The sequence below is a fragment of the Crocodylus porosus genome, unplaced genomic scaffold (assembly GCF_001723895.1).
Source record: "Crocodylus porosus isolate Cpor-Errol unplaced genomic scaffold, CroPor_comp1, whole genome shotgun sequence".
NCBI lineage: Eukaryota > Metazoa > Chordata > Crocodylia > Crocodylidae > Crocodylus > Crocodylus porosus.
In genome coordinates, this window is record NW_017728911.1 from 2,302,750 (window position 1) to 2,313,214 (window position 10,465).

At 54.7% G+C, this 10,465-nt stretch overlaps 1 protein-coding gene across 5 annotated transcripts in view; it reads left to right on the forward strand.

Moving 5' to 3' along the window:
- The window catches only part of PARP6 (poly(ADP-ribose) polymerase family member 6), a 46,333-nt gene extending 38,607 nt beyond the window's left edge, over window positions 1-7,726 (forward strand). For 4 of the 5 annotated variants that reach the window (XM_019533273.1, XM_019533274.1, XM_019533275.1 and 1 more), the window contains exons 20-23: window positions 3,680-3,759; window positions 4,728-4,791; window positions 6,060-6,144; window positions 7,044-7,726. In XM_019533273.1, the coding sequence (XP_019388818.1) occupies window positions 3,680-3,759; window positions 4,728-4,791; window positions 6,060-6,144; window positions 7,044-7,146 (332 nt within the window). In that variant the 3' untranslated portion in view covers window positions 7,147-7,726. Of the gene's footprint in view, window positions 1-3,679; window positions 3,760-4,727; window positions 4,792-6,059; window positions 6,145-7,043 lie in introns of those variants that run through there. The other variant, XR_002100713.1, reaches the window with a different exon arrangement.
- Window positions 7,727-10,465: the final 2,739 nt, after the last annotated feature.

Genomic DNA, 10,465 nt, shown 5'->3' on the forward strand with positions numbered 1-10,465 from the left:
CCTAAGTTGGCTGAACTGCAGCTCCCGTCAGACCTCTTAGAGCAGTATTTCCAGATTGAAATGTTATGTCCAAAGTTGCCCAGTTCTCAATTTTTCATCTGAAAAACGTTCTGAAAAAAATGTTCTGCTAAAAATGGCTTTTCCGTTTTGGCAGGGATTTCAGTGGAAAGATGCCCTGTTTTCTGACCCTCCCCAATCACCATGTGCTCCCTGGAACACCTCTGCTAAGGCCACTGTAAGAAATCTTGACCCACATGTGGGCCAGTCCTGCTTTGATTGCACACTAAAGGCTCGTAGCGATTGATTTCAGTGGAAATTTTGGATGCAGCAGGTACCTGGCATCAGGACACTGCTCTCAGCCAACCACTTTGCCTGGTCTTCCTCACACACACAGTCTCACTGGACTTTGCATTACATTTTTCATCTGAGGTAGTCGTCTCTCCATGGTGGAGTCTGAAAACCAGGCATTGTGTGTGCAGATGATCTCAGGGCTAGGTTTAAGTGCCTAGCCCTAGTGACTTTGGTAGGCTATCCAAAAGGTCCCTGGAACCACTTAGTGTGGCAAAATCATTTGCAAACCTGAACAAGCCCTGGCCTATCCTGGACTCTGCATTGGTAATCCTTACTGGAGCATGGGTCCTGCCCAGGGGTGGGCAAGGGCCCCAAAGAGCTGGGGGATTCCCTTCCAGTCTGTTTTTAAATCAGCTGCTGCCTGTGCAGAGCCAAGGCACTTGCCAGCTGCAGATGGCAGTGTGTAGGGAGCAGCAGTCCTGTTCAGGAAACAAAGTATTTTGGTGCATTGAGACATTTCCATCAGGCCCCACCTGTCTTGTCTGGGGCTGGTGATGATGGGAGGGAGGGGAAGTCCTAGCACCACCGACCTAGCTTGATCTGTTGTCTGCTGTCCTAACCTAGCCAGCCTCCTCTGCATTCAGCCCCATGTCCCTTGATGGATACTTTGCATCTCCCCTGTGCTATGAGATACAGGGGGAGCAGCCCCAGCCCTGAAGCTGTAGCAGGGCTGTGTGGATAGGCAGGATGGCCACCCATCACATAGCCACTTCCATCCCCTCTGCAAACATCCCTGTGATTCCTTGGCCAGCTGAGAGCAAGGGTGTGGCTGGTGGGAGAGCTGTACCAAGCCATGCGTCACTCCAGCCCCAAGCCCCGCAGCAAAAGTCGCTGGAGACTGTGACGGGCTTGTTGTCACAGGGCTGGCCATGATGCTCCCTAGTAGCCTTAGCACTCCTGCCTGGCTCAACCTCCAATGCCACTCTCCCTGGGTTACTCTCCTGCCACACCTTGTTCTTATAATATTGATTCAGGAAGGCTGCCAACAGGCCTTAGAGCAAGCCCTAATCCCAATAAGTTCCCACTGGGTCTCTCCCGAGACCCCTCCAGCCTCGATCCAGCCCTCAGCCTTACTAGGCCCCTGCAGGGCACCAAGAGCCTTAGTGGCAAGATGTACAACTGCTTCACCTCCTCTATACCGCATCCCAAGCCCCACGCACGTTCTCTCTTTGATCTTCCTCCTTACATACTTGGCCCCCTTGGGCTCACAGACCCCCCGTCCCATACACAGCTCCTCCTCCAGGCTCAGGCCCCCCAGTCCAGCTTGGGGCACTCTGGGCTTGTGGACCCTCTGGCCCAGCTCAACCTTTCCCTGATCTCTCTCAGACCTCCCAGTTTGTGTCCCAGTCTTTATCTAAGCTCCCGGGCTCCTCACTGGGTCCCACCCTCAGTCTGAGGCTCTCTCAATAGGCTAAACTACTGGTTTAGCTCAAATGAATAAGAAACATCCCTGCCCTCTGCCAAGCATCTTGATCCCTATAGGGGTTTAACACAGAATAGGGCCCCTTGCCTGTAACTCCAGTCTTTCCCAGTCCCAGGAACTTGCCCCTGTTCCCAGGCCTGCAAAGTCATTCAGCCAAGAGCCAAGTCCCTTCAAGAGCCCCTGCAACCAGGAGCTCCTCACTTCTTGACTGCTGGAGAGAGACTCCCTACCTCTGCAGGCTCTGGGTTTATATAGCCCCAGCCTGAGCCCTCTTTTGGTCAGGTGAGTCCCTCATTAGCTCCCCTCTGCCACCTGCAAGCAGCCTGTGGGCTGCTGGCTCCCATAAAGGAGCAGGCAAATCCCAGTGCCTGCTCCAGAGACAATCAGGTGCCTCTTTCTTCAGGAGCCCGCTTCTCGGGGCTGGCAGTCAGAGACATCATGGCTACTGGCCAGATAGCACCGTCAGGGCCAAAGGGGTGCTCGGGTGTGGAAGGAGATTTCCATAGAGCCCTGGCTTTTAGGGCTTTTACTGATCCTTTTTTTGGTCCATGGAGGCTGGGGAGCAGGGATGTGCTCTGGTACCAACTCCACACATGGAGGCAAATGCAGGATCACTGTGATTCCCACAGCCCTCATTTGGGGCACCCCGTGGCCCCCCAAAACTGTCACTCTCATGATCTGGGGCTCAGGCAACCTGGGCAGGTCTGTGAGGCAGAAGATGATGTCTGCTTCAGCCTTCGCCTCCAGCCCAACTGAAACATCTTGCCCTGGTACAGGCCTTCCCCCCCTGGGTCAGAGCTGCCAGACCCATCACAGTTTCAGGAACAGGCCCTTGGCAGCTTGTTTTTGACTCTCTTCATGCCCTGAACCCAGAAATTGCCTGGGCAGCATAGATTTGGTCCAGGAGTGTTTAGTGGTGGTGCATGTCTCAGGGGTCCAACATAAGCCAGACGCAAGAAAGTCAGGGAGCCTGTGTTATCAACAAGAGCGCTTCTACTACTTGAGCTTAGGGCCACCAGGCTTGCTCTGCCCAACAGCATGTTGAGCGAAGCAACCCCGATGACAGCCTCCAGACTGAGATATCCCAACCCCCGGGCTCCCACCACCTGGGCACCACTCCACCCTGACCCTTCAGACCACCATTGATGGTGACTTTGCAGCACTGTAGGTGTCTCTGTGTCACTTCTCCAACAGCAGCATGCAGCCCTTTTGGTAACACTTTATTGTAGATCCCTGCTCTTTTAGAGCCTTTTACGTGTTAAGTTACAGACGATGTTACATGTCAAAGGCAAGGCCTGGACATAGGGTAGGAAAGGCTGCATAGTGGGTAGGGGCACCGACTGTGACTCAGGAGACAAAGGGTCTGCTCCCTGGCTTGGCTGTAAAGCCCTCTGTGGCTTTGATCATGCTTCTGAATCTACCTCATGACTCAGTTTCCTCTCTGTAAAATGGGGCTAATCCTAGAGCCTAGCTCTAGACATGGCTGTGTGGTACCAGGTGAGGAGGACCCATGTAAGGACCTAGATAATCAGCATTTTCTCCTCAGGGTGCCTGGCAGAGCGAGAGAGTGCTTCCCAGCTCGGCCAGGATCCATCTCATATATTCACCATGTCAACTCGATGTCTGGCCGTTGGCCTGGGCTGCCTTGAACTCTGTGCCCCTCAGATCCTGCTGCGGGTTGTGTTGTCAGCCATGCTGTTCTCTGATGACATTGTCCCACCCAGCCGGGGGTGGCTGGTGGTAAATGTAGTGCTGCTGCCCTCCACTCAAAGTAGACTGCCCAGCACAGCCCCCTGCCATCTCCCTCAGAAAGCAGCTGTCCCCTGTGGCACATGCTTGCCCTAGGGAGGCCTTGAGTGCACATGTGCTGATCCGTGGTGCTGTTGTGACTTTGTTGCCAAACAGGTATGGGGAAAGGACAGCACCGGATGCCCTCGAAGGATGAGCTGGTCCAGAGATATAACCGGATGAACACCATCCCCCAGGTAACTGGCCCCAAAGGACGAGGGGCAGGGTAGACTGGGGAGCAATGCAGGGTATTTGCTCTTCTGACCTCAAGGGGTGTCAAAATTGATGTATGACATACCCCATAATACATTGCTGCTGCTGTACTTCTGGGGAGGGAGCATTGTCCAGTGGGTTGAGCAGGTGACTGGGCATCAGGACTCCTGGGTTCTGCACCCATTTCCACTCTCCTATTTGACTGTACATGTGACAGCCTCTCTAGATGGGATTTTCCTGGGCTCTTGGCCTCAGTTGAACACTGATCATACTGATAGCAATGCAGCTTTGGGTTCAAAGCCAGCCCTGAGCAGTTTGTATACCCTCTTCCTATGCCTCAGTTTGCCTCTCCACAAAACTGGTACATTTGTACTCACCTTCCTGTCTGGTGGTCACCCTGATCTTCTACATCTGGAGCCCTGGTGGTACATCCTTTGCATGCCTTACAACAGATGTCTGGGAGTATTTGTTGTGGCCATTTGTGCAAAGCCAAAAGTCTTATTATGTGTCCAGAGACAAGGAATAGTAGGGAATTTGGTGGCTGGGGACAAAGCTGAGCTGCACTAGTATAGCTCTGTGCCTGCCCACCCCATGCACAGCCCAAGTTAGTGCCATAAACCTCTGCATGGGACCTGCATCAAATCCTGGACTCAGTGCGACTGGAGATTCCCCAGGCACCACTCAGTGGAGGGTGGCAGGCTTTAAGCAGCCTGGAGATCAGCCTGTTGAGTACTGGGAAGGGGACGGAGCCTGAGAGCCACCCCTGAGATGAGAGCAGGGCCACAAAACCCACATCTGTGCAAACGACAGAGGCCAAGGAAGGGCAAACGTGGGATGGAGGAGCTGGGCACTGGGGTCACACTGCAGGCTTGGGCATTGGGGCAGGCCGGGCTGCTGAGTAGCAGAGGCAGGGGGCAGGCGGTGACGCTGGCTCCGTGTGGATCATTTGCAGACCCGGTCCATCCAGTCGCGGTTCCTGCAGAGCCGGAACCTGAACTGCATAGCACTTTGTGAAGGTAAGAGGGGCTGGGGGCGAGGGGAAAGAAGAGGCCCTGGCTCACTGTCTACCCCTGGGAACAATACAGCAACAAGGGTGTGGAGCGTCAGCCCTGGGTGCTGTGGGCATCTTTGGTCTGCCTTCTGAGGTCCGAGGTTGCTAGTGCCCCTGGTGCCTGCTGTCCCCATGCCGTGGTGGGAGGGGCACACTGCTCAGGACTCCTGCCCATTCCTACAGTGGCTCTTGACATCATCCCACTTGTGCTGTCCTCCCTAGCTACCCCGGTGCATGGATTACCTGAGAAGAGGGGTTGTAACAAAAGAGGTCCCTAGCTCCTGTGCTGTGAGCATCATGGAAGCCCACATGGGTTTGTTTCCCTTTATGGGAGTGTCTCAGCCTGTCCAGGGCAGTACCACAGCTGGAGGGGAATGATGCCACATCATCCGTGGCCACATCATCCATGAAGCTATGGATATAGGGGATGCCAGTACCATGGTTGGAGGGGAATGATGCGAGTACCACAGCAGGAGGGGAATGATGCCACATCATCCATGAGAGTCCTGGCTGGCTTTGCTCACTTGGGTTCCTCCTCAGATAGTGGTGGTGACTTTGAATCCCCATCCCACAGCTCTCCTGGGGGCAGGAGGATGCTAATGATCTGACCTTCTCCCCCAGTTCAGTGAGCTGCCAAGGGAAGGGAGGGAGTAAAGCAGCATGGGTTGCTGCTGACACTTAAATAAGCATTGGTCTCATTGGAGTGTCCCTTCCTTGCTTGGTACCTCAGTTTCCCCTCCCACCCTTTTTTCTGCCTATACAGCAAAGACTGTGGCTGGACACTAGTAATACATCAAAGGGGAGTGTGAGAGCCTCTGATCTGGGGGCTGGTACCTCCAGAGCACTGGCCAGTAAATGTCACTAATGGACAGAACTTAATGAATGAATGAATAAATGCTCACGGTGGCTGCTGGGACGGGCGCCTGTTCTGCGGGAACAGGAGTCCGTTGGGTTATGGCTCAGTCTAGAGCAGTTCCCTGGAACTGACATTTGGCTGCACTGCTGTGCAGCACCATCCATACCCTATTGTCCTTTAGCGGCCGGCAGCCACCTCCTGTCTCTGGAGTGGGCAAGGAGGGTCCCAGGAGGCAGCTCACTCTCCTTGGCAGTTGCAGGATGTAGCCCATCATAGCCAAAGTCTAAGGCAAGGCACTGGTGTAGTGCAGGATGAGGGACAGGGTGGGGCTGGCTGGGCTGGGCAGGCACCTGTCCGATGGCCTTCCCTCTTGGCAGTGATCACCTCCAAGGACCTCCAGAAGCACGGAAACATCTGGGTGTGCCCAGTCTCGGATCACGTCTGCACCCGCTTCTTCTTTGTGTGAGTACTGGGGCGTGGTGGGGCTGACCAGACTGGGCCAGGGCATCAAGAGTGCAAAGGAGATTGCTAAATGTCATGGGCACCAGCCCTCCCCAGCCCTGGAAAAAGGGGACTTGTGGCCCATGCCTCCTAGCACAGCTCCAGTGGGGGCAGGGGGCACGTCTCACACACACAACACGTGGATCTCAAGCGCAGCCTCCGTGCCAGTGCAGCCAGGCCTCACAGTTGTGGCCACCCCCTCTCCCTCTGGCACTGCAGGGTGGCAGGGGGCGAACTCCTGGCCAGAGCTGCATTGGGACATAGGCATGGGGCATTCTCAGCCCCCTGCCTGCCTACCTGGGGTCAGCAACAGGCCGACGGGGAGCCCCAGCATGGTAGAGCAGGCATGGCTCAATGGCTGATACATGTGAGCATGGGGTGCTGTTGAAGGGAGACAGCAGCAGCTCAGGAGGGAGTGTGGGGGCAGAGAGCCCCTGATCCCCGTGCACAGCATCTGCGTCCCAGCAGCGGGGCTGCATTTAGTCCCTGGGAGCCTGGCCTTGGCCACATCCTGCCTAGGCAGAGACCTGCCTCCACCCCGAGAGCCAGCCAATGAGTGATGCTCAGGCCCCTTCACAGGCTCTGCATCCTGAGCATTAACAGACAGGACCATCCCCAGGTGTGGCTCAGTGTGGGTGCTTTAAGTGAAGTGCCCTCTTCATCAGCATGATCCTGTCGCTCAGCGTGAGGTGCCCGCGTGTGAAGGCAGAGGTTCCTCTGTCCACACAGAGACACTGTTGATGGGCCACAGCCCAGCATGGAAGCTCCCCTTGTTGGACAGAGCTGCACAAGGCTTGTTATTAGCCCCGCGGGCCCCCACATTCTTGTGTCTCCCCTCATGGAGCTCTCCCCCATCGCAGGTACGAAGATGGACAAGTAGGAGACGCCAACATTAATACTCAGGACCCCAAAATCCAGAAGGAAATCATGCGCGTGATTGGAACTCAGGTCTACACAAACTGAGGGGCGCACGGAGCATCCCACTTGTTCGTGCAGGGAGCCAGCGAACTGCTCCCTCCCCTCAACATGGGCTGAAGGAGCCAGGTGTCCGAGGCTGCCGACTGGAGCAATGAAAACACCGGCTGGAAGAAGGAACCGGGAAGAAGGGGGGTGGGGGAGGTCGGGGATGAGGGGAGGCCTCAGCCGCCTCCTTCAGGGAGGATCATGCTGCTCTAGCCAGCGCCTCCGCCTGGACAGTGGTGGCTGTGGCGCCACATCAGAAGCTCAGCAGCGACTCAGTTTCCCCCCCCGGCTCCGCTTCTGCCTGTACATAGATGTAAAGCAGAGAATGCAGAAGGGGTGGACTTGTGGATACTTCCCTGTTTCCTCCCCAACCTGGCCCCAAAGTCCCTTTGTCCCAGCACTGCGAAGGAGCCCGTTGCCACGTCCCATCTCACTCATGCGCCCTCTGCCCGCAGGCCTGGCCTTTGCGGCGGGGCAGGTGGCCATTCTCACGTTTACAGTGATGACGTTTTTAACGACTAACAAAACAAAACAAAACAAAAAATGGTTTTAGCTTATTAAAGTTCTTTAAAAAACTCTCCCTGACTTCTCCAGTGGTGTCACGAGCTCACGGCGGGTCTACTCATCAGTGCCTGTGGAAGGTAACCGTCTACTGCTGCCAGTCTTGCTCTCTTGGCTCAGGAGTGGAGCTCTGGGGTTCAGTGCTGAAGGACCTGGACGTGGAGCCTGGGGAGAGCATTTGAAACCTGCTGTGGGGGACTGGTTCCCTTCTATGCTGGCTTTGCTATTCCCCTGGCACCAGGAGGAGGTGCTGTGCCCCCCCCCCATTGCCATCTCTCCTTGCTCAGCAATGAGTGACTGCCAACACTTAGTGAGACCATCTTGGTGCAGCAGTGCCAACCGAGCTTTGGAGAGCTGTGACAGAAGCCCTGCTCCAGGAGGCACCAACCACAATGGCAATGCCATCACCAGCCAGGGCAAGCTACTAGGTATTCAGTGATGTGAGCTTCTTGTGGGCAAGAGTGATGGTGGCTGACCTGCCGGCAGTCAAAGGCTGAGACCTGCTCCCATTGCTGACAGAGCAGGTGATGACCAGTAGGAGTCTCCACCGTGGCAGTTTCCTGCAGGCAGAGCTGCTGACTGGCATGGGAGGGGACCTGTAAGGATGCTCCCTAAGCTCCTGTCTCTGCAGCGTTGCTCTGGGACACGGTCCATTTACTGACTGCAAGTTGTCTTGGCAGTGGCAAGATGCGGGAGCTCCCAGTATGCCAGCGCTATCAATACAGAAGGGGCATCCATCACGAGGGACGAGGCCCACCTACAGTGCTTGGTGCCAGGCAAGCCAGGTCTGGTCAAGCTCACCGGGCTCCTTTCCCCATAGCCACCATCCCCAGGAAAGACAGATCTGCCATCGGCACCAAGCTGGTACTGCTCCATCAGGCAGGGGAGATGCTGCGCCACTCTCCCAGAGCTGCCCTGCCTGCAGGCCTCAGAAAGGAGAGAATGGCTTTGTCCTGTAGCAGCCTGTGCTGCCTGTATCTGCCCTGCTTATGTGTGCCCCTAACACACCTCTGTGCGTGCCGACAGCCTTGAAGCCATCGGCTTGTCCCAGGTCCCCAGCCTCCATTGAGGAGAAACTGGCTTTGATTCAGCAAGGGCTGGAGGCACTTGCCCAGCTTTAAGCCCATGCCTAGCTTCACTGAAGTCAATGATGCTGTTCATGTTACACGTCTGCTTGCGTTGAAGGTCTGGCTGAATCAGGGCCTGTGATATGAAGCTCCTCTTGTTCCAGCTCTTTAATGACACTGCTCAGCTCCAACACCTTGTGGCACTTCCCGACCAGGACCGAGGCTGGGCATGCTGGAGGTGGGATTTGAATTTCTATGGGAGAAAGGCACCTCAGTAGTGGGGCAGTGCTTCAGCACCAGGAGGTATCCTCTTCATTTCAGGAGTCAAGGTTGCTGGGGAAATTTAGGGCCATCGATGAAATTCGGACCCTGGTGAACTCCATGAGAGCACGATTTCACCCCACATTTTCGAGAAGACCTCTGATTTGGGACACCTTTATTCTAGGATACCAGCCCGAGCTGCAAAGATGGAGCAGGGTACTTCTTTCTTCTACTGACATCAGCTGGGGCGAGGTGAGGACGTTCCAAACCACTCATGTCAAATGCCTCTCGCCCCATTTAAAATGGAGTCTCCTTAAATTGGAGGCAATTCAGAATGTAAAGTCTTCCAGAGGAACCACGATTTCTCCTGCCGCAGGAGCTGCCCCTTAGCACAGACCCCAATGCCCAGAGGCCGACACGAAAGATTCAGCTCCTTGGAAAGAGTACAGCTGCTCCCACAGCGCTACGGCGCAGAGAGCTTTCTTTCCCTTTCTCTCTCTCTGGGAAGATCTTGTGTCTGTTGCCATTTCTCCCTGTCCCAGTAAATCAAAAACTGGTTTTTGGGGCTGTTTGCTCAGACGGCACTGTAGCTGAGCTGATACGGTCAGAGCCACCATGTGGGCCGTGTAGAAAGATCAAGAGTGAGAACGGATAGTTCAGGGTTGTAGCATCACGCCGGAAGCCATGTGCCAAGAGGCACTGTCAGCTGGGTTTGGCCATGTCTTGCGGATGGGCAGAGACACAAAGATGAAGAGATTCACACATGAAACAACAGGGAAAATTCCCACTGGACTGTGCTTTATTTCAGTCTAAGCAGAATATCATTAACTACAGAGCTACAGAGTTAACTTCCATTCGTCTTTCTTTATACTACAATGAAAGCAAAAGAAGAATCATTCAAAATAATCAGAATAAATTAGAATTTCAAAGCCCCTGGTGGTCTGTTCCCCCCCCACGCACCATCCTCCCCACCACCCACGCTCCCCCTCCTGGGAAATGAGTGCTCTGTAGGCAATTGACCAAAAAAAAAAAAAAGGAAACAAAGGAAAAAAGAAAGAAAAGGCAGGAAAAAAAAAAAAACAGCTGAAAAAAATCTTTTGGAAAACAATAAAAAGATGTTACGTGAATGAAGTGGTGGGTGAGAAATAAGGAGAGGGCTGGGAGCAGCATGTTCTGTTCTCAGTGACCTTCCATGGGCGGGTGTGAGGGGTCCATTTGGTCTGGCAGCCCAGTGTCCACCTAGACCCTAGGAACTGGCTTCCAAAGCTGGCGGAGCAACTTGCCACCTGGGCTGTCTAGCTAGTCAAAGTGATGTGCACCTCTGCCCCCACGTTGGACTTTGGTACCTCAGAAAGAAGGAAGGTAATTATGGGTCGGTAGCTTCTTACAAAGCCACCTTGGTCCTGGACTGGGTGAAGAATGGAACGCAC